The following is a 23,082-nucleotide window of genomic DNA, read 5'->3' as shown; positions in this document are numbered from 1 at the left end:
CAAAAGCCTACTGGTAATAAAATTCTTGATCGTGATCCTTGGATGCTTAAGAACTGCTGCCACTCGGGCTCTGAACTGATGGAGTAAAAAGTGTGAAGTTTGAGACCATTAACTCGTGTCTTTTTACTGGGCAGGTTTGTGTCGACGCCCGGCTGTTCAGCAGAGGGGGCCCCCTCCTGCAGGTAAGAACTGGAGCCTGCACACTTCTGTCCTAACTGGTTTTATGTGGGATGATGATTAGACTAGAGTCTCTGAGAAAACCATGAAGTTGCTTTCATCTCATCCTGACCACTAAACCAAGATGTGTAATCCATTAACTGCAGCTCATTTGGTGCTCTTCAGTTTTAATCTGACACACAAATAAGCCTCGGGCCTGGTTTTATCCACAATCAAGACATTGACTAAAATAACTGGCTTTACTGCAAAAACAAACGATCTGCAGTGCATGGTCTAACGTGACTAAATGGTGCATTTCCTGATTTTTATTTAATTTAAATGCGATTGTAATCGAGTTTCTTCTTGTAGGTGATCCACACTGATGAACGGTTTTGGTTTCCATCTGTGTAAGTACCAGTGTTTGCACAAGTTGAACTTTAGTAATGTTGAATACTGTTTCACATGATGTGGGTAAATGTTGTCACTGGCCTTAACTGCCATGTTCAAATTGAATTATAAAACTCGCCACTACAAAAATACTATCAAAGATCTGCTGCACTACAAGTCGTGCAGGGTCACGTCTCTAAATGTGGTCATCACAAATCAACTGACAAAGTCAAGATGGTGTTAGTGCAGGGTTACTACACTGCATGAAGCTTTATTTTCGTATTTAAGACCAGATGTACGTGGCTGCTTGTCTGTCGGTCAATGATGATTCAGTTTTTCGGTTCTACTGATGCAAACTGAAGTTTTTCTCGCAGCGCACTGAGACCCTCAGACAGCTGGAGCTCTGAACCGTTCTGGAGACCCGAGGGGTGAAATCTGAAAAACGTTAACCTGAAATATTCATGTCCCTCCACAGGTCCTGAAAATAAACCGGGACTGAAGATCCAGAGGTCAAATCATCCGACTGAACTGACTCGCTGTTGATGATGATATATATTTTTCTTCTGTGGAAAAAAACAAACATATTTACAAAAATCTTAAATAAAGGCTTTACAACTAAATGTTTTGAGTGTTGTACTCTGTCCAATAAACATCTTTGACTTATTGGGGACTGGCTGAAGGCTGCTACCTATTGTCCACATGAAAAGGTCTCTTTCAACTTTAATGCAACACAACAACGTACCCCCACAAATTTTATATCATAATGATCGGGTCAAACCATGTGCCATTTAATCTGCATTTTAAGTTACTGTTGTGATGTAAAGTTTATAAAGCGCTTATCACAGACGTAAAATCACAAAGTACTGATTTAATTAGCAAACTGATTCCATTAATTAAAAAATGCTGACAAAACTGAGGTCACATGACCTAGAGTAGAAGAGAATAGAAATGGCCTTTATTGTCCCAGGGATGGGGAAATTCAAGTGCAACAGATAAAAATGTTTCATGCAAAAGTTCCTAAATGTTAAACGATATCTAAAGAAAGATAAATATCATTATTGTTCAAAATATGTTGGAACATTGATAAGGACAGACTACAGTATTGTAGGCAGAGGTCAGCATGTATTTAATCCTTGAGTTGGGAGCAGTGATGGTTGTAGAGTAGCTCATTGTGCATTTAGGATGTTTGAAGAGGTCTGAACTAAAACTTCCAACTGTATCTTGAGCATTTTTGACCTTATTTTTAAATGGCAGCACGTGGCAGTCCGTCGGTTTCCAGGGACCTTCTAGTTCAACTCTTGAATCACTTGCACATGAATAACTTTGCACTGATGTAACTTGGATGCATTTTAATTAAATATTTTTTTATGAGAAGCAGCAGACTTCTAGCATAACCAGTGTTTAAAAGGCTAAAATCAAGCTGGTGCTGTATTAAAACCCATTTTCTTTTTTCAGCGACATTTTGCTCCTCTGTAGCAGGAAAATAGTGGATGTCAACAGCTCATTTCTCCTTCTTGTCGGCAGGAAAAATTAAAATTACAGCGCATAATCCTGTCCCAACATGTTTTCTGTGACGACTTGAAGCAGAAGCTCCATTTCAACTGGAAAACCAGACTCGAGAATCGCGGGGTACGGGGCTCGACGTAACACCGGTGTTGTGTCGTGCTGCGTATCCGGTAGTGTTACTTTTTTGATTTCGTCAGGTGGATGTTTTCCGCCGCCTCCGCCTTTGTTTTCATGTAAAACCAACAAACATCATCGATGATGGTTTAAATTAGTGATTAGTTTGTCTGGAAGTTGCTTTTCGTCCTTTAATTCTGATTTCAGGGACGGTAAGAAACTTGATTTGTCTTCTATTATTGAAGCTAACCGCTAGCAACAGACGGGCTGAAAAACTAGCTAACGTCGCAAAGCGAAGTGTTTATTTGGCCTTTTTAGTAAACTTGTACAACGATTAAAGACCTTTAAAGTTGTCATGTGTAATTAAAAATGTTTGGCTTTGTTTTTTACTTGTGCTTAAGCTCGTTGTTTTGATCTGTGCAGTGTGGGCTAACGCACGGTGCTTAAACTGAGGACTTTCTGCTGGAGGTGTATAAATAAATCCTGTCTTCTTGTTTTTAGTGGGACAAGTGGCGGACTCTGGGACCACATCGGTCCTTTTTTAAGGCTGGACTGCTGAGGGTAACTTCCCAGCTGGATCTGATGTGGATCTAGCTCGACCCTGAGACATGTAGACCCGGTCCACTTCATATAAACAGTTCCCCATCAACGTGGCCGGTGTCGACTCGGTGGAACTGGTTTCCCCACATCTCCGGGTGTGTCTGACTGGAGAACATGTCATTGCTTGGGCCTGAATCCCTGTGAACTACTTCGGCTTTAGGAACCAGGACGACAACAGAAAGACAGTTTACCCTTTATAAGTTGATTACAGAGCCATGAAAGCTGTGCTGGGCAGGGTGTGGGGCTGGGTTCACTACTGGGGCAACTATGGCCCAGACACCACGACTCTGACAGCTGAGACCCCAAAATTGCCTGAGAAGGGTAACGGGGGTTTCAGAGGATGGACCTCCTGGATCTGGGGAGGGTGGAGAAGACCAGGCATCCAGAGCGATGCAGCAGAGGAGTTCTGGGAGGCCCAGGAGAAGCTGCAACCTGTGGAAATGGAAGCACTCGGAGCAGGGAAACAGGAGGCTGAAGCCAGTTGTCAAGTATCCAGGTGGTGGGTTAGATATCTCCCGAGTGTGTCCCTGTGGCCAAGAAAAACTGAGCTGGCTGAACTAAGACAAAGGAAAGGTGACAGAGGGAAGGAGCATGACATTGATGGGGACTTTTCAGATTATGGAACACCACCTCCATCTCCTACACCTTTCTCCTTTCACCTGACCTCTCCGTTTCGACTCTTTGCACACAGCTGGAACGTGGAGATCGTGCCCGAGCACTACGAGATCTGCTTCAATTTCCTCCGACACCTTTTTGACCTGTTTGTCGTCGCCTTCCTGTGGACCGTGTCCCCTCCCACCAAGCTGATCCTCGAGGTTCTGGGGGTCCAGGGAGCGCTGAGGCTGTGGTTTCATGGCATGGCCATGTTTTTCGTGTCCACAGTTGGAATGGCTGGATTGCTCTGGTTGATCCAGGAGTATCTCCCCCAGTTTGCTTTAATCTATGGCATCATCCAGGCGGTGGTGATCTCCGTCAGCGTTCGGCAGAGTGTGATCCTCAGTGTGGAGGAGGGTGGAGAAGGAAAGGGCGAGGAGACCGATGAAACAATAGACAAACACCATGAAGACAAGCCTCTGTTCAAATAAGACGGTGTATCGAAAGTCTAAAGGTAAGTTTAATTTTTTTTACATTTGTTGTTTTAGGTTATTTTTTTATGGTGACTGCTAAGTTTGCTCTCATTCTGGGTATGGTTGTCATTTAAATGCTGGGCTTTAATGATTTATTTGCACTGTTCTTTTTTCAGAGTGTAAAGATGATACAATTTATTGCTTCAAATGATTTTAAAAACAAAAACTGGGTGCAGAAGTTTAAATCTTTTGTGGATTTTTTCTAATCCACACAGGCTCAATTATATACATACACTGATGCACATACATGCACTATCATGTCTCTTAGAATTAGGCCTGTCGCGATGAACAAATCAATGAATCGCATGATAAATGAAAATTATCATCCTCATTTTCATTTATCATCTTTCTTCGTGTGTCTCTCTTTCTACTGAAGACACTGGATGATAAAAGTTTCAACTCCGGTTCTCTTCACTGACCCCTCCCTTTCTCTTTAAAATCTGATTCAACTGTCCAGAATCACAATTTTGGGTCGCTAAAAGAAGCTAAGCTAACGGGCCGGGTGGACCTCAGTCTTGTCATAGCTCCAAAAGTCACAGTTGAAACCCGTGCCTTTGTGTAAAAAGTTGTTTTTCTCTGCAAAAAGAAGGTGACAACTTTACTGATTTTTTTTTATTAAAAGCTTTGTGTGAAAAACGCTATGCTAAAGAGCTCAAAACACACAGTGTCTGCCATTTTAAGACCGAAGAGAGACAGCCCATGTCATGTCAACAGGCCTCCCTCCCATTTTTCTTAAAGAGACACGCTGCTTTCTCCCTCACTATTCATCCTTCGGTTCAAACTGTCTTATACTGCCATCCGGTGGCCAAAAAAGGTACTACACACAAAATAAATTAACCAACATTTCTTCTTAAATTTGACAATAATTACAAATTATTGTCCTGTTGGGATTATTGTCCTGTTGGGATTATTGTCCTGTTGGGATTATTGTCCTGTTGGGATTGTTGTGATTGTCGTTCAGCTGAGATCCTGAACTGAACTGCAGATTCCCTCGCTGCTTCTCTTTAGCGCACTGGAACATTTTTAAAGATTAGCTGTTGTTGATGATTTGTGTTTTTTCAGTTTATTTATTTATTTTTTTTCCGCTTGCGGTTTGTTTGTCGTGTCACTTTTACGTTTTCCTTGGTCTCCCAGTATTTTTACGTTTTAACATCTTTTGAGGTTTATTTGCTCCAGATGTTCGAGCCAGTACGCTGGAGGAACAGCATGTTTCACCTCACTCCATGTGACCTTGAAGGAGTTTCAGCATTCTTTCTGCTTGAATCATGGCTCGTTTTGTCACTTCAGCAGAGATTAAGAAAAAAAATCCCTTTTGGGTGTGACCCTTGGGTGTCCGCTCAAGTGCTGCATGTTGCTGCTGTATTTGCTTGTAAATGCAAATATCCGTGTATCAGAACAGTCTTTGTTGTTACAAAAGCAAGAACAGCACACTTACGGCACTTTCAGTTTCACACCAGTTAAGGACCTGCCCACAGCCGGTACCCACCCCCACTCTGCCTGGTTTATGGGACCGCCTTGTTTGTGGTTCCAAGCAGACCGCTCCTAGACATAAGCAGACAGCAGCTGTTGATTGGCCGGCGGAGCTCCATCACTGGATGATCCGCTCTGAGCCTCCATCGTGTTGACGGACGGCGCCACAAGAAATGAGCACATGTACTGAAAAATATCCGAGGTTATGATGCAACTTGGCTACACCCGGACTTATAAACAGTGCCAAGATAAGCTAACGAAGTTCAAGTCCTAATATAACGTGATTAAGGACATCAGCGGGTGGAGAGGCTCCAACAATGACCTGTCACGATTCGCAGAGCAGGGAAACTATTCACCGTGGAAAATCACTTACCCCTGTGAAGATCCGATAACACGGGAGCCGAGTGGAGTCGCACTCGTCAGTGGCGACGTGGCGCAGTCTTTACAAAATTCCAAAAAGTTTTCACCTCAGTTCAATTCATCTATCAAATATAAATTACATGAAGTTGGCAACGCTTTAAAACGGCATCCTTTGACCTGGTCAGGGTTTTGGTCAAGAAATGACGTGCGAGTTCTGTTGTGGGAAAATGTCCTCATCATTAGAACTTTAATGACCCCTGAATGTTTGATTCTTGATAAATAAACCGGTTTAATCAACGTTTAAAAACAGAGTTGTTGTTTTGATGGTAGTTCTGCTTGGAAAAGAAGCTGAAGCCGGAAGTTGCTCCTCCCATTTAGGCATTAGTACTGCCTGAAAGTATATACACATGTGTCTATGCACCCACGTATATATATATATATATATATATATATATATATACACACACACATATACACACATATATATATATATATATAGATGTGTGTGTGTGTTATATGAATTGCTAATTTCCACCTTTTGTGCTACAAATTTAAAGTTTTTATGCTGCTTTCAGGTACATTTCTGCTGTTGTCAGCTTTTTTAGCTACTTTCTAATTAATTTCAGCTGTATGTGCTTTTTGTATTTTCCTGCTTTCAGCAGATATCGGCTGTTTAACCTCATTTCGCATTAACGGTGTAGTGAAGCAACGTTTTCAGCAGAAATCCTTCAGCAGTAAATGTTCTCACTTAGGCCCGTCACGATAACAAATGTTGCTGGGCGATTTAATTGTCTCGGAAATTATTGCGATAATAATATTGTTTGAAATTTGACAATAACTAGTAATTATTGTCAAATTTAAGAAGAAATGCTTATTTTGTTTTGTGTGTAGTACTTTTTTTCACCACTGGATGGCAGTATAAGACAGTTTGAAGCCAAGGATGGATTGTGAGGGAGCAAGCAGCGTGTCTCTTAAAAAATGGGAGGGAGGCTTCTTGACGTGACATGGGCTGTCCTTCCTTTATTCAGTTCTCAAAATGGCGGATGCTCAGTGTGTTTTGAGATCTTTAGCAAAGCATTTGTCTTAAAGCTTTTAATAAAAAATCAGTAAACAGTTCTCAGCTTCTTTTTGCAGTGAAAAACATTTTACTTGAAGGAACGGGTTTCAACCGTGAATTTTGGATCTTGGACAAGACGGAGGTTTTTTTTTCCTCAAGGTCAGCCTGTTAGCTTCTCAGCTTAGCTGCTTTTACCGATCCAAAAACATGACTTTGGATCGTTAAAACAGATTTTAAAGAGAAAAGAGAAAGGAAGGGTCAATGAAGAGCACCGAGTTGAGCTTTTTGTCTTCCAGTGTCTTCAGTAGAAAGAGAGAGACACGAAGAAACGATAAAGCTGATAAATGAAAACGAGGTCGATAACTTTCGTTTATCATGCGATTAATTGATTTATCATTTATCGCGACAGACTATTCTCGCTGTACATTCACAGTTTCTCTTGTTTTTGTATTTAAAATCCAGCGTGAGCAGCTTTTCGTTCTGATTCTGTGTCTTCGCCTCCACAGCCGGTCTTTCCTGACGATGGGAGGAAGGTGAGCTTCACCCGACGACCTCCAGCGGTGTGACGCCTCAACAATCGCTGCTCACAGTCTGTGCACCGCTGTGATGTGCAGCGTGAGTTCAGGATCAGACCACGCTTCAAGTTCGAGTTGTGCTACTTTCACTTTATGTTCAACACTTTATATCTGCCTTAGCTTCAGAAACTTTGATCATAATCAGACCAAACGTTAGAGTGAAGGCCACGTCTACGCTTTATTTATTGTCTTGTGGGTGAGACAGCTTCTTATTCAGTCTCTGTACAGGAAGTGACCTCACGCTGTCCTGAAACCAAACACCTGAATTATAAAACCAGGTCCTCCGTTCTTACTCCTCCAGACTTGGACCAGGTGTTTGGGTCTTTGGTTTTACACTCCCAGGATCCTCGCTGGCGTCTCTCCACAGACCATGTTGGGTTCTCCAGGTGGATGGAGGTTCTGTGTGACTGTGCACTTCAGTTTGTGAACATCTGGTTCCATTAAAGGGGCAGAGCCCTGACAGAAGAGCCACTGCAGACGCAGGCTAAGAACCTTCACCGAGCCCGGCCACATGACTAAATGTGCAGCTTCAAGCTTCACGTGCACAACTCAGAGGGATGTTTTCACAGAAGGTCTTCAACACAGATGAGTGGGAGGAGGACACGTGGTCCTAGCTGCAGATTAAAGGGATGTTTGGACCATTTTGACGTAAGTTTCTGTGTAAGAGTAGAACCAACAGAACCAATTAATGTGGATTACAGTGGATCACTGCCATCCTAAAACAACTGAGCTCAGAATCGATAAACCTTCACGCCTCATTACATTTCATGTTTCTTTGATTATTTCAGCAGAAAAATGTAGAGGTTCCAGCTGCACGTGACTCCTGGATGCCTTAACGTGTTGCTTTAATGCTCTTATAACAGAATTTTGAGGGAATAACAGAAAGATGAAGCTGACGGCAGGGCTGGAACTTCTCAGGTGCCTGATCACAGTTCAGAGGACGGATGCTTTGATAAATTGTCCATATCGCTTCAAACACCATCCTGAGCTGAACACCCCACAAAAGGTTTGACTCCTCTCTGCTGTATAAAATGATTTTTATTCAAACAAGGTTTTGGGGATTAAATGAACAGAAAAGGAGTCCGGCTCGGTGGAGATGAGCGTCCATCAGGCACCACATGCTGGAGCTTTCTGACCTGCTTCAACATTTTTTTGTTTTGTTTTGGTCTCATTGAACCCTGTGGGGAGTACGACGGAGCTTTAGGGCCATGCTAAGGGGAAAAAGGCCATAACATTACCAGAATAAGGTCGTAGTATTACGAGAATAAAGCCGAATAAAGTCTTAATATTTTGAGAATAAAGTCGTACGAGACTTTTTGAAGCTCTCGTGTTTTTCTCGAGTTGAATCCAGGATGCGACCTGTCGATCAATCCAGCAGGCGTGTCAGCAGGTGACCAATCCGAAGCTAAATGAGTCGTAATATTATCCGAACTCCGACACGATAAAGCAGAGTTGACCACATTTTAATTGTGGTAAAATGAAGAATGTTGAGCATCTTAATTTATACTTTGGTATTGGTTTTACAAATAAGGAGATAGTTAATCTGTCAGCACATCAGCATCAGATTATTATCAGTATCAGGACTTTGAACCTGCTTGCAGTGACGCTCTGATGGGCTGCAGAGCAGCTCTGCAGGTAAGGAGCACCATTTACTGACACGCCCACTGGATTGATTGACAGGTCGCTTGTGGATCCGACTCGTGAAAAAATAAATCTCATTTTTTATTCTTGTAATATTAAGACTTTATTCTCGTAATTATATGGCGGTTTTTTTCTTAGCGTGGCCCTGAAGCTCCGTCGTGGACGCCTCATCTTCAACATGGATGATCACGTTCTGTCGTGGCTTCGACACCAAAGGAACCATCTGAGCCCAGAAACGGTCTGAGAATAGTCCAACCTTCAGCTGCAGTCGCTCTGAACGCACGCGTTGACCACCAGCTGTTTTACACGCCCAGTTTTTGAGAATCAGGACTTAATTCACTGAAAAACGTGCCCCATACCTTGTTGCTGACCTCTGCCCACATCCTACACCACTTTTATGATTTAATCTGAATATCGCACATTTTCTGTCAGAGGAGAGCTCGCTGAGTGTGTCAAAATAAAACTAGCCGTCTTGAGACTGGGAGGCGCTCATGATGAGAGAAAATGTGTTGCACTTCCCCCCCGACATGTTTAAAGCTCGAGCAACGAGACTGCAACGCGTCTGTGAGGAAACAGAACGCTGCTGACCAGCCAGACACCAGGTTTGTAAGTGTCCGGGCTACACTTTGTCTGGTTGGAAACATTTGCACAACTTCCTTAATGTGTGGCTGTCGCACAAGAAGTCCCGTCAGTGCAGGAGCTGCTTGTGTGTCCAGATAAACCGTCCGGTGCTGCACCTCCACACGCCACTTACGTGTTTACTGTTCCTCAACATGAAGCTCTTACCATTGAATCAGCATCCATGAGATTTGGAAGGTTGGTGCACGTTTAAGACCACAGCAATCCACTTTGGTCATAGCTGCGTTCAGATGAACCGTTGGCTCCAGATTGAGGCTGTTGAAGAACAAACTGTTATTTATTACACAGAGATCCACTTAAATCTGCACAGCTGACCCTGCGAGTGGCTTCAGTCGCTGCGTGTTCAATCATTTGTGCTGGTGAAGCTGCCTGATGGATGTTTGTAACGATAAAACAGAACGTCGATTAGAAACCATTGAACCTGGGTTGAACATTACCGGTGTCCCCGGTACTTTACTGCCACTTCAATCAGCAGTTTTCTTTAACCGCCCGTTTTCCGTCACTTTATGCCTATTTAACACTTCGCTGACACGTTGTCTGCACTTCCTCCTTTAATGTATTTTTATATATTCTCACCTCGTGTAAAGTCAGAGGCACTAAAATAAGAAAATAGATTTTGTAGATTTCTCCGCAGTCTGGACGGGACCCTGTCCGACTTGTATTAAACACGAAACGCTGTTTTTTTAAATTGTTCACAGTTCATAAAAGTAGAAACCTGTTCCTCACACTATTGAGACGTAAAGGTTTTTAGTTTGTCCTGATTAAACAGAATTCATTGTAAAATGAATGTTTCAATTTGCGTCTTTAAACCTGAATACTAAAAATAGCTATATTATATATAAAAAAAAAACCTTAAAAAAAAAGTCAAGTACTTGATTGTGCTGCGTCAGAAAACTTGAGTTTATTTTGCTATTTGTTTGTAATACACACAATCTTGAACATTTTTGTGAACGTCCTCTGATAGCTGATGGTTGACATCTGGTTCTGATGTATTAACTGATACCTGAACATGTACCTGCTGCTGTGCCTGTTCCACGCATCCACAGGGACGTCTGTTCTTTCTGAATAAACGTGTTTTATCACATCGCCTCCTGCATCTCCTGCTCTGCAACCACAGCGCTTCCTTTTCAACTCATTTTGGATTTGGGGCTGTAGTTGAGATATTTGAGCTTTGGAGATGATAATCAGCTGCTCCTGGTTGTAAAAAACACCTTGTCATGGTTACACAAATGTCCAAAATTAAAAAGGCTTCAGTAAAAACTCTTTCGAGTTGCACAACATCTGATACCGGAGGAAATAATCATCCAAAAAAATCTATTTATATCCAGAAGGAAATAAAAGGAATTAAAGTTTTAAAAGCAATATCTCAGAATGAACAGAGCTGCTTCAACATGCAGCCACCTTGAGCGGCGCAATTCTAGAATATTTCCCAGATTCAGAGCATCTCAAACACGCTCAGTGTTTGCAATGACTGTTGGGTGAGTGCTGGCCATGCAAGAACTGGGATGTTTTCAGATTCCAGGAAGTGCGTGCAGATCCTTGCAACATGAGGCTGTGCATTATCCTGCTGCTACATGGCCTCAGGACCTCGTCACGGTATCTCTGTGCATTCAAGATGCCATCAATTAAATTCACCTGTTTGCTGTCCATAACATACACCTGCACATACCATACTCCACCACCACCATGGACCACTCCATCCACAACATTGATAACAGGAACCAAATCACCCACACTATGTCAATTGTCTGCCATCTTCCCTGTACGGTGAAAACCGGGATTCATCCATGAAGGGAACACCTCTCCAGCGTGCCATGCACCATCGAATGCGGGCATTTATCTACTCAAGTCTGTTATGACGACAAACTCCTGGCAGAAATGTTTTGGTCAATGCAATCCGAGTGTTGCAGCAGCTGTCCAGGTAGCTGGTCTCAGACAGTCTTGAAGGTGAAGATGCTGGATGTGAAGATCTTGGCCTGGTGTGGTTACATGTTATCTGAGGTTGTGACGCTGGTTGGATGTACTGCCGAACGCCTTTGAAGAAGGCTTGGGGTACAGAAATTGTCAGGGGACTTTAGATAAAGGTCCTGGATGTTATCACTTACTGTTAATTTAATGTAGAACCGTGTGTGTGAGTTAGAGTTGTTTCGTCTGAACAGAGAGGAGCCTGCAGATAACATAACTGCTTACACCTCCAAATCTGTGAGCTGGAAAGCAGAGGTTGTCTTGACCTCTGTCTGATAAGCATTATAAAAATGCACTTCTTTATACTGTTCGTGGGCAGACCTCGCAGCCGGAGCTTCAATGTAACATCTGTGTAACCCTGTTTTGAACTCCACCCCCTTGCACGTAAAAACTGGGTTGAAAGATCTTCGAAAGGGGAATTAATTTATCCAACAGAAATTAACATTCATGGCTATAGTGGACATTCCTGCAGTCAGCATGGCCGTTGCACGCTCCCCCAGAACTTGCAACATCTGTGTCGTTATATTGTGATAAAATTGCACATGGCCTTTTACTGTGCAGGCACACCTGTACAATAATCATGCTGTCCAATTAGCATCTTGATATGCCATACCTGAGCGCCTTTCTGAAGCTTATGGTGCATTTCAGCATCCCTCATGGATGGGGTCACGATAAAAGAAAAAAAACAATAAGGAGTAATTCATAATCACATAAAAACAAACCAAAAAATGATCTAAGTAAAATATAAAGGAAGTAAAAGCTTTCCTCAGACAGATCTTTCTTTCTTCAACTTGCAACGTAATGTAACGTGTGATAAAGGAAACTGTGCGGAAGATCTTTGTTAGGGAATTTTTGTTCAATTGTTACGGATGCTTTTATTAATATGGCTGAGAACAACTCTGAACCACATGTTTGGGTTGGTAGAGGGAGCTGGATGAGGAGCTGAGTGGGGCTGCACTATGAACTCAGCTGAACTGACGAGTACAAAAACGGGCTGCAGAGAATCAATAAGAATTCATAAATTATCCATTCTATGGTCTACCCCCACAAGCATAATGTTATTTTGATCAAAATAATTATAACTTCATCATTTTTCAGTATAAGATGATCTTAGTCTATAACCCTTGGATTAAAGCAGATGAGTAATATGCATTCTTTCAATAAATGCTAGGCTATTATTTGGTTTGTGGTTCTCTGCAGATCCTGGAGCCTCAAATACAGTAGGTGCCAAAAAAAAAAACCAACCTCTGATCCCACAGTGCCATCGGTTGGGAAAAAATAATCAACAATGTACAAAAAAGATGCATGGTAGTCTCTTTTTATGTTTGCACTACTTGTTTAAAGATAGCAAAAAGAAAGAAAAATGTTGCAATATGTTGCAATAAAATGTCAGAATAGAGGGTTCTTTTTTATCAATTTATTTTCATATTTCATTCACAACCAAAGTAGATTTGTTTGTGATTTATTTTATGTTCCTTCCATCCATCCATCCATCCATCATCCATCCATCCATCCATCCATCCATCCATCCATCCATCCATCCATTATCTTTACCCACTTAAAATAATTGTGTGTTGTGAAAAAAATGATGGGATGCCAAAAATGGTGAAGTTAAGTTTTTAAGGTTTCTTTATTGTCATTCTCATCTCATCTGGTACATGCGATGGAACAAAATTCTGTACACAGGGTCCCCGTTACATCCAACAAAAGTATAAATTGTAAAGGCAAAACAGTAATAAGATCTAAGATATGAACTAAGAAATACTCCAAACTATGAATATGCGAAACACTTAGTAGTGCAAAAACAATATGCTGAGCAACAGCAGCACGAACATGAGTTTGTGTGAGCAGATGAGTACGAATGAACACAGAAGCATGAAATAAATCAGCAACATGGATAATCAGCAACATATCAACAATCAAGTAGCATTACAGTGATTTTTCAGTGATTATCCTGATTAGGGATCCATGAGTCTGACTGCTTCAGGGTAGAAGCTGTTCCTCAGTCTAGTGCACATACGTCAAATTCAAGGCCCGGGGACCAAATGTGGCCCTCGTTGACATTTTCTCTGGCCCCCAAGATGATGTGTTAAACGTAAAATGCTTTTATGACTTTTATGAATTTTTTAAGTAATCTTTGATTATGATGTGGAAAGCACAACAGAGAACGTCAAATGAGACCAATCAAACTCTTGTTGAGGAACATGTGACCAAGAGAAGATGTTGGGTTTCTGACTTGAGTTAATGTAGTTTCTGAAAAATGGCCCTTAATTTGAACATTTTTAATTTTGGCTCCCTTTTGTGAGTTTAGCACCCCTGGTATAGTGGTTCTACACTTAATGCTCCTTAACCTCCTTCCTAATGGGAGCGGGGCAAAAGTGTGTGTGCTGGGTGTGTGGGGTCCTTCATGATGCAGGTGATCCTCTTCCTGCATCTGGAGGTGTAGATGTCTGTGATGGTGGGGAGGCTGACTCCAACGGTCTTCTGTGCAGCCTTCCCCACTCTCTGCAAAGCTTTTCTTTCCTTTCTTTTTCGAGCAGGACTGTTTGCCCTCTAGCAGCCTAAGTCTAAGGCAGCATAACTAAAGGATAGTTAAAAAACTAATGATAACAGTAACTTTAGGTTTATCAAATATGACTGTCTTAATTCTTAAAAATTGACAGTGTCAGCTTCACTGACAGAAGCTGGTAGATGACCTGATGAATGCGCAATAATCCAGGTAGAAAAAAAAAAAGCTGGTAGATGGTTTCACAAAAGAGTAACCTGATAAGTAGAAGCTCTGACTCACATTCTGCTTTTAGAAACTCTAAGAACCACAAGTAAACCTGTAGTCTGAGAGGAAAGTTCTCTGTTAGGAAAATATGGAACAATAAGATTCTTGAGATATTATGGAGTTATGTTAAAATGTTTCATTTAGTGATGATGTCCATCAGGCTATTTACTGCTGTGGAAACTTTTAAGGTTCTATTAAGTTCTTAGGCATCTCTGTTTCTGTGTTTCAACCTCAGAGCTGTCATTGCATTAGGGATTTGGTTCAGCTGGAGTTGGTGACGTTCTGATTTTCGAGCAGATCAGTCTGTAGAGAGCCACCAGAGGGATGGAAATCACAGGCAGAACACAGAGGAGTACGATTATGGCCAACACCCACTTTGGATAGTGCTTCACCTCAGTTTGAGGGAATTGTTCCTAAAGAAAAAATATGTTTGCATATTTATAATATATTCAGTTTGAAATTTTTTTTCAGTATTTTTGTTACAATAAAACAAACAGGTAGATTATAGACCCTTGCATAGTCTGGGTGCCATGCTGCATAAATGGGGTATTGCTGTGCCTGCATGGCCACATAAGCAACCAACACCACCAGGAGCATTAGTGGACTAATCACCATCCAACACGCCTTCCAGTAGATATTGGGTCTCCTTCCAGTCATGAAATAGAGGTCTTCACTGAAACTATTGGTATACACAGCGGAGCAAAATAAATTTGGATATCAATTCTTTATGAATTTCATTTGTCTAATGACTGAGTGGAAAGGGAAGAAAGTTACGTTTTCATTCCATGGATGTAAATGACTCCAACAATCTCAAAGAATGCAATAATGAGGAAAGGTACAGAGCCCACATAGCTGTTAAAGACCCCCAGCCAGTAGTTTCCTGAACCCTGGGTGAAGGTCAGGGCCAACAAGAAGGCTATCAAACAGACAATTCCTAAGTAGAAGCAGAAAAAAATACTTCAGATAGAGGAACCAAATGCTCAGTTTGTTTAAAATATCTTCAGTTGAATTTGGCACCTGTCAGAAGTCCATTGGGGATCCACTTGGGAACAAGTTTGAGATCATTGATGGATGTGAGGATGCCCTCAATGTTGCCAAACATGGAGGAGAGACCCAAACAGAAGAGCATAACAAAGAAAAGTATGGCCCATATCTGTGAGCCAGGCATCTCCAAGACTGCTTCCATGAACACAATAAAAGCCAGGCCAGTCCCTGAAGCACTCTTTAGGAGGAAGTTTTAAAAGAGACAAGATAATTGTGAGAAAACTAAGTAAATGTCTGACAAACATGATGAGAAAGAGGCACTATACTGGAAAAGAGTGCAAATTGAGAGAAAATAAAACAGTTATTGAAGGGAAAATAAAAATTACGCTCCTCCTTGAATCGACACCTTATTGTGGTGGAGGAGTTTGTGCGCCTAAATGATACTAGAAGCTATGCTGTTGGGGGCAATTGTAATTGCTCCTGGTAGGGTCTCCCAATGCAAATTGGTCCTAGATGACAGGCTAGACAAAGAGCAATTCCAAAGACTTTTATGGACAAAATAAAACAATGAGCTCAGTGTCCCTTGCATGGACGTGGGATACCGGGGCCCCACCCTGGAGCCAGGCCTGGGGGTGAAGTTCGTCAGGGAGTGCCTATGGTGATCAGGTCTCTACTCATGGGGCCCAGTTGAACTCATCTGGAAAGAGCAGCATGAGTTTGCCTTCCTGTGGGCCCACCACCTGTACGAGGGGCCATAAGAGTCAGGTGCATGGATCCAAGGGCAGTGGCCGAAGGCAAGGGCTTTGGCGCTCTGACCCTGGCTTACCAAAACTGGCTCTTGGTATGTGGAATGTAACCTCTCTGGCAGGGGAGGAGCCTGAGCTTATGCGTGAGGTTGAGAGGTACCGACTAAATGGGCTCCGGAACCAATCTCCTTGAGAGGGACTGGATCTTATTCCACTCTGGAGTTGTCCATGGTGATAGGTGCTGACCTGGTGTGGGTCTACTATTAGCCCCCAACTTGGTGACTGTGTGTTGGAGTTTTTCCCAATAGATGAGAGGGTAGCTTCTCTGCGCCTTTGGGTGGGGGGACAGGCTCTGACTGTTGTTTGTGCCGACGTGCTGAATGGCAGTTCTTTGGTGGCAGCACCATCTTGGAGTCCTTAGCTGGGGTGCTGGAAGGTCTGCCAGCTGGGGACTCCTTTATTCTGCTGGGGGACTTCAATGGTAATGAATGTGTGACCTGGAGGGGCGTGACAGGGAGGAACAGCCTCTCTGATCTGGACTCAAGCAGTGTTCTGTTGTTGGACTTCTGTGCTAGTCATAGATTGTCCATCACAAACACCATGTTTGAGCAGAAGGGTGTCCATAAGTGCACTTGGCACCAGGACACCGTAGGTTGTAGATCAATGATTGAATGTTGTTGTGTCATCTGATTTGTGGCCATTTGTTTTTGGACACTTGGGTGGCGAGAGGAGCTGCGCTGTCAACTGATAACCACCTGATAATGAGTTGGATCAGATGGTGGGAGAAGATGCCAGACAGACCTGGTAGACCAAAACATGTAGTGAGGGTCTGCTGGGAATAATTCATCAGAAAGAGCTTCAACTTACACCTCTGAGAGAGTTTTAATAACATCCCAGCTGCAGTGGAAGACATTCAGTCAGAGTGGGCCATGTTCTGCACCTCATTTGTTGAGGTGCCCACAAGGTTGTTGGTGCTCCTCGTGGTGGACATACATTAACTCGGTGGTGGACACCCTGGGTTAGGGAGGCTGTCAAGCTGAAGAAGGCATTCTTTCAGGCCTTGTTGGCAGGTGGGACTCCAGAGGCAGCTGAGGAGTACTGGAGGGCTAAGCAGTTCACAGCCTTGGCTTTTGCTGAGGCAAAAGCTCAGATGTGGGAGGAGTTCAGTGAGGCCTTTGATAGAGACTATCGGTCAGCTCTGAGGAGATTCTGGCAAACCAGTGTTTAATTTGAGTCGGATCCTGCCATAACAGGATCCAGGAACTCTTATTTTGACTGTGTGCGTTCCAGAAACTGGAAACTTGCTTGGATCTGGTAACTTTCAGGTTTACTAATAATAAAGTTATGAACAAGTATACTGCCTTGTAAAAATAAAACTTATGTTAGATATATAAACTAAAAGTAATTACATAATCATTAATTTTAAGCACAACAGCCACTTACGAGCATATGAGATGCCCCTTCAAGTGACCTTTCTGAGTCTACCCTTAAAAAATATCCACCCCTAAAAGAGTGGTGTGGGTGGGTGCCAATCGGACTAACCAGGCAGTCGTACGTGGGCAGGAGCCCAGATGGAGGAGGTGCTTAGATGTTTCACATGTGGAGTTGGACAACAATGAGCAGGGACAGTGTCGGGCTCAGAACCGTCAAGTAGGGGTGGGGGTTGGGATGCTTGACAGAAGCAGAGTGTTTACAAATGTAGATAAACATAGAGGTTTAACCTTTAAAATACACCAAAATGCAGGAAATCACATCTACTTTATTCAAATGTTTCTGTGAGAGGACCCCAACCCCTCACCCCTGCTGGCCCACCCTCTATTTCTGTTCCTGCATTGATCAGTTAACAAATTAATCCCTGTGGCAAACCATCAGGCAGCTGAGGAGGGGAAAGCAATGCTTTACCAATACGGTGGGCAGTATAGATGGAGTGCTATTGACCTCAATCAGTAATGTCATTGGGAGGTGGAAGGAATACTTATCAGACCTTCTCAATCCCACCAACACATCTTCCATAGAAGAAGCTGACTTCAGGGTTGGGCTTTCCATAACCGTGGCTGACTGTGCTGAGGTAGTTAAAAAGGCTCCATGGTGGCAGGGCTATGGGGGTGAATGAGATCTGCCCTGATTTCTTAAAGGCTCTGGATGTTGTGGGGCTCTCTTGGTAGACATGCCCTTGCAACATTGCATGGACATCAGGGGCAGTGCCACTGGATTAGCAGACTGGGGTGGTGGATCCCCTCTTCAAAAACGAGTATTGCAGGATGTGCTGTAATTATAGGGACATCACTGTCCTTATCCTCCCTATTAAGGTCTATTCAGGGGTACTGGAGAAGCAAGTTCAATTGTTGGTCAAACCTGAGATACAGGAGGAACAATGCAAGTTCTGTTCTAGCAGTGGAACAATGGACAAGTTCTTTACCCTCGCTAGGGTCCTTGAGGGGTCATATGAGTTTGCCCATCCATCCTGCAAGTGTCTTGTGAACTTGGAGAGGGCATTCAACTTTGCAAGTATGAGATTGAGGGTTCATTGCAACGAGCTGTTCAGTCCCTATACAAGTGGTGCAAGAGTTTGGTTTGCATTGCTGGCCATAAGTTGGACCCCTTCAGGGTGGGAGTTGGACTCTGCCAGGGCTGCCTGTTGTCTCAGATTCTGTTCATAACTTTTATGGACAGAATTTCTTGGTGCAGCCAAGGGATGAAGGGAGTCCAGTTTGGTGGCCTCAGGGATCCATTTCTGCTCTTTGCAAGTGATTTGGTCCTGTTAGCATTATCGTGCCATGATCTTTCGCTCTCACTGAAGCGGTTCACAGCTGAGTGTAAAGTGGCTGGGATGAGTATCAGCACCTCCAAATCTGAGGCCATGGTCCTCAGCCAGAAAGGGTGGATTGCTCTCTTCAGATAGAGGGTGCAGTTCTGCTTCAAGTGGCGCAGTTCCAGTATCTTATGGTTTTGTTCACGAGAGAAGTATGAATGGAGCATGAGACTGACAGGCGGATTGGTGCAGCGTCTGCAGTATTGTGGACTCTGTGCCAGTCCATTGTGGTGAAGAGGGAGCTGAGCTGTAAGGCAAAGCTCTCTGTTTACCAGTGGGTCTATGTTTATCCCCTCACCTATGTCCACAAACTCTGGGGTAGAGACCAAAAGAATGAGATTGCGGATTAAGGTGGTTGAAATTAGTTTCTTCCGCAGTGTAGCTAGACTCTCTCTTAGAGATCAGGTGAGAAGTTCTGTGATCTGGGAGAGACTTGGAGTAGAACCTCTCCTCCACATCCAGAGGAACCATTTGAGGTGGTTTGGGCATCTGATAAGGATGCTCCCTGGGTATGTCCAACTGGGAGGAGACCCGAGGGAAGACCCAGGATACGCTGGAGAGACCAAGTCTTTCGGTTGGCCTGGGAACGCCTTGGAGTTCTCCCAGAAGAGCTGGAACAGGTGGCTGTGAAAAAAGATGTCTGGGCCTCTCTACTCAAGCTGCTGCCCCCACGACCTGATTTCAGAAGAAGTCGAAGATAATGGATGGATGGATGGATGGAAGGATGGATGGAAAGAAGGAAGGAAGCAAAGAAGTAAGCAAGCAAGAAAGATTAGGATGAATGTGATGTGTAGATGAGTCAGACTACCTGGTCCAAGAATGCTTGTAGATCACATTCCTTCAGTGACAAATTGGACACAACGTCTGGATAGCTCTTATTTAAACGATCAAACTAGTAGTTGTAGTTCTCTAATGTGATGTTTTGGTCTGAAAACTCAAAGTGGTTGGTCAGGGAAAGGATGTTCCTGCAAATATGATTAGAGAAATTATATCTTTTTTTTTTTTTGTCAATTTGTAAAATCTAAAAAAATGCAAATAATTAAAAAAAAAACACAAGTAAATACACTTGCATACTCTTTTCGACAAGAGTTAAAGCCGTTAGTGGCTTTGAATCCCAGTATGGAAAAAATGGGAATGGATGCATAGAGAGACGTGGCACTGTTAATTATTCCTATTAGAATGGTGTCCCTCTCACAGTCATTTCTGAAAGACAAAATGGCAGGAAAACAATTGAGTTTTATCATCACTCTAATACTACAAAAAACTTCTGGTCTTACCTCTCTTCATTATAGCTTGAGAATGCTATAAGACCTCCACCTGCCATAGAAAGGGAAAAGAAGATCTGGGTGGCAGCATCCAGCCATACCTGGGGATTTTTTAGGATATTCCACTGCAACAAGGAAAATATTCTACATTAGATCTGTCTATAATGTAACTTAAAACCTTACAGATGTAACACAACAAGATCTCACATCCGGAGTAAAAAGGTAAATCAAACCATCAGTGGCTCCAGGCAGGGTGAGAGCACGGATCAGGAAGATGGTCAGCACTAAGTAAGGAAATGTGGCTGTGACATAAACAGCCTGAAAAAAATAAGGAAATTAGTGATCTCTGGTTGATGTTTAAATTATAATGCAGTATTTAACATTAACTACTGACCTGTCCAATGGACTCAATGCCTTTGATGAAGCAGATGTAAACTATGCACCAGGCAGTGGCCAGACAGACCACCATCCACCACTGCAATGAACCATTGGTCTCAATGTCTGAAATAACATTCAGAGTTTCCCGATACCAGAAATAATTCACCGGCGTGCTCTTCTCACACTCCACATTATAACCTGAATAGACAAAACTTACCATTTAGTGAAAAACTTCATCCAGGGCAGACACCCAGACATTCCTCTCTCTAATGTCACTCTACAGTTTCTCTAGCTCATCCTGGGTGGTCCAAGACATTTCCAGGCTAGAGAGGATAAATAACCCCTGCAGTAAGTCTTGGGTCTGCTCAAGGGTCTCTCCCCATTGGGGCATGCCTGGAAAACGAAGGTATCTAAGTGACATCTTTATCAGATGTCCTAAACACCTCAAGAGATGGGAAGGAACAGTGGCTCTACAGCGAGCTTTGCCTAGGTGATGAAGCTTCTCATCCTATATCTAAGGTTATGCAATGCCACCCTATGAAAGGAAGCTTATTTCGGCTAATTGTATCTGGGATCTCATTCTTTCTTTCTTTTATTTTTCTTTCTTATTTGTGTCTGTTTATTAACATCAATGCGTCACACATTTTCCAAAGCTGCATGGTTATTTTTTCTCACCAGTCTGATTTTCATTGAGAGGACACTCACTCCAGGGCAGTGGATTTTGAAAAGAGTGAAAGAAGTACCAGAGCACCCAGGCCAGGATGGTGTTGTAGAACACAGACACCAGGAACGAAACAAACATGGAGGCAATGCCTGAACACAGGAAAAATTACCTGGTGTAAAGGAATTTTACAAAAAACAAACAGATTTACCACAAGAACAAACAAGCGGTGTGCCAATGTCTCTTGTCGCAGAGGGGATAAAATAGTGACTGTTTGTAGATTTCGAGATGAGTGTTTAACTGGACTGGATTTGACGTGGCAGCCCTGTTTTTGAAAGGAAACTTTTTTGCATCTAGATGCAACCACAAACCAAAATAAAAGTTGGCAGCTTGCTAATTTTTCAAGTTATCCAACCTACATGATGTACATATACAGTATACAAATATGGCAGCAGCCATCATGATTTTTGATGTGGTAGCCTGATTTTCAATAGTGACCTTTCTTATGCCTATATACAGTATATACAGGATATACAGTATAGCTAAACACCAAAATGTGGTACACCAAAAAAATTATATTTTGGTGAGTGGCTACATTTAGGCGTAAGGAAGTTTCCTTTTGAATATTGGGTGGCACACACAAAAATCCATAAATTATCTTTACCCACTTCTTCCTTTCTGGGTCACATGGGACACTCGTACCCATATCCAGCAGTCACTGTGCAAAAGGCAGGGTGCATTCTGGACAGGTCACAATTCAATCACAGGGCAATATACTAACAAATGAGACAACAAACTACTCACACTCTCATAAAGGGACAATTTAGACTTGCCAATTAACTAACATGCTTGATTTTTGGTCTGTGGGAGTAAACCAGAGTACTTGAAGAAAACCCATGCATGCATGGACAGAACATGCAAACGCCACCCAGAAATGTCCCTGGCTGGGATTTGATCTGGCAACCTTCTTACTGAGAAGTGGCAGCTCTACCAACTGTGCCATCATGCTGCTAAAACTCATCTTATAAACTACAAACATTCATTATTCAAATCCCTCAGCGACGGAAGACATCTTCGTACCTCTTGTTAACAATGTTTTGTTTACAATAAAGTTCCCCCACCAAGTCCGCCCAGCAGTGGAGAGATGGAGTTCCAGACTCCGATGCTGCCCATTCGGAGCCTCTGTCCTATTGCCAGCTCCAGGTAGAGCAGCGGGAGGCCCTCAAAAACCAATGCAGTCAGGTAAGGGATGAGGAAAGCACCTGGTAATGTAGGAAAAAATTAAAGATGGCTTTACCATTAAATAATAAAAAGTGTTGGTATGTTTTAACAATCATTGGCAACAACAGGAAACTAAACAGAAATAAGTGATACATTAGACAGATTGGAATGGAATGCACAAAGAACATCAGAGACAGGAGTAGGCGAGCTGTTTTTTAATTTTTTGCAAACTGTCAAAACTTACTGAAAGCAATACAAGATATACAAACAATATATTTGATATTCATCAAGTTTTTCCTCATTTTACCAAAATACAAAAATACTTTGACCTCCATAAAAACACTGATTCTAGAAATATATCTGTCTTTATGCACTTGGATCTCTCAGTGCCACTTTTGAGCCTGTTGATTGATTACATTATAAAATTGGGTATGAAACTGGGTTAACTTTTCTGGTCTATTTTTTAATTGGTTTAGTACATACAGTATATTAGACATAACTTTTCTTTGTGTCAACTGATAAACCATCCATCCATTATCTTTTACCCGCTTCTTCCATTTTGGGTCACGGAGGTCGCCGGTGCCCATGTCCACCAATCACTGTGCGAGGGGCGGGGTACACCCTGGACGGGTCGCAAGTCCATCA

At 42.6% G+C, this 23,082-nt stretch overlaps 2 protein-coding genes and 1 long non-coding RNA gene across 3 annotated transcripts in view; 2 read left to right on the top strand and 1 right to left on the bottom strand.

The window, feature by feature from the left end:
- The window catches only part of LOC119425434, a 4,389-nt gene extending 3,233 nt beyond the window's left edge, over nt 1-1,156 (top strand). Inside the window, exons 2-4 of the long non-coding RNA XR_005187567.1 lie at nt 135-182; nt 526-563; nt 1,019-1,156. This is a non-coding gene — a long non-coding RNA (uncharacterized LOC119425434). The remainder of the gene's footprint in view (nt 1-134; nt 183-525; nt 564-1,018) is intronic.
- Nucleotides 1,157-2,813: 1,657 nt separating this feature from the next.
- On the top strand, nt 2,814-7,388 carry c19h6orf47 (chromosome 19 C6orf47 homolog). The gene is made up of 2 exons (XM_037692781.1): nt 2,814-3,871; nt 7,284-7,388. Exon 1 carries the CDS (start codon nt 2,979-2,981, stop codon nt 3,846-3,848), a length of 870 nt encoding a protein of 289 aa, XP_037548709.1. The 5' UTR covers nt 2,814-2,978; the 3' UTR covers nt 3,849-3,871; nt 7,284-7,388.
- Nucleotides 7,389-14,618: 7,230 nt separating this feature from the next.
- The window catches only part of slc6a18 (solute carrier family 6 member 18), a 20,019-nt gene continuing 11,555 nt past the window's right edge, over nt 14,619-23,082 (bottom strand). The window contains 11 exon segments of the mRNA XM_037693274.1: nt 14,619-14,783; nt 14,887-15,049; nt 15,145-15,304; nt 15,388-15,592; nt 19,721-19,877; nt 19,987-20,115; nt 20,190-20,302; nt 20,385-20,495; nt 20,572-20,753; nt 21,231-21,368; nt 22,338-22,478. Of these exon segments, the coding sequence (XP_037549202.1) occupies nt 14,619-14,783; nt 14,887-15,049; nt 15,145-15,304; nt 15,388-15,592; nt 19,721-19,877; nt 19,987-20,115; nt 20,190-20,302; nt 20,385-20,495; nt 20,572-20,753; nt 21,231-21,368; nt 22,338-22,478 (1,664 nt within the window).

The sequence above is a fragment of the Nematolebias whitei genome, chromosome 19 (assembly GCF_014905685.2).
Source record: "Nematolebias whitei isolate Nwh7 chromosome 19, NemWhi1, whole genome shotgun sequence".
In the NCBI taxonomy this organism is placed as follows: domain Eukaryota; kingdom Metazoa; phylum Chordata; class Actinopteri; order Cyprinodontiformes; family Rivulidae; genus Nematolebias; species Nematolebias whitei.
Note: the sequence above shows the minus strand (reverse complement) of the source record. Positions and strands in the feature narration are given on the sequence as shown.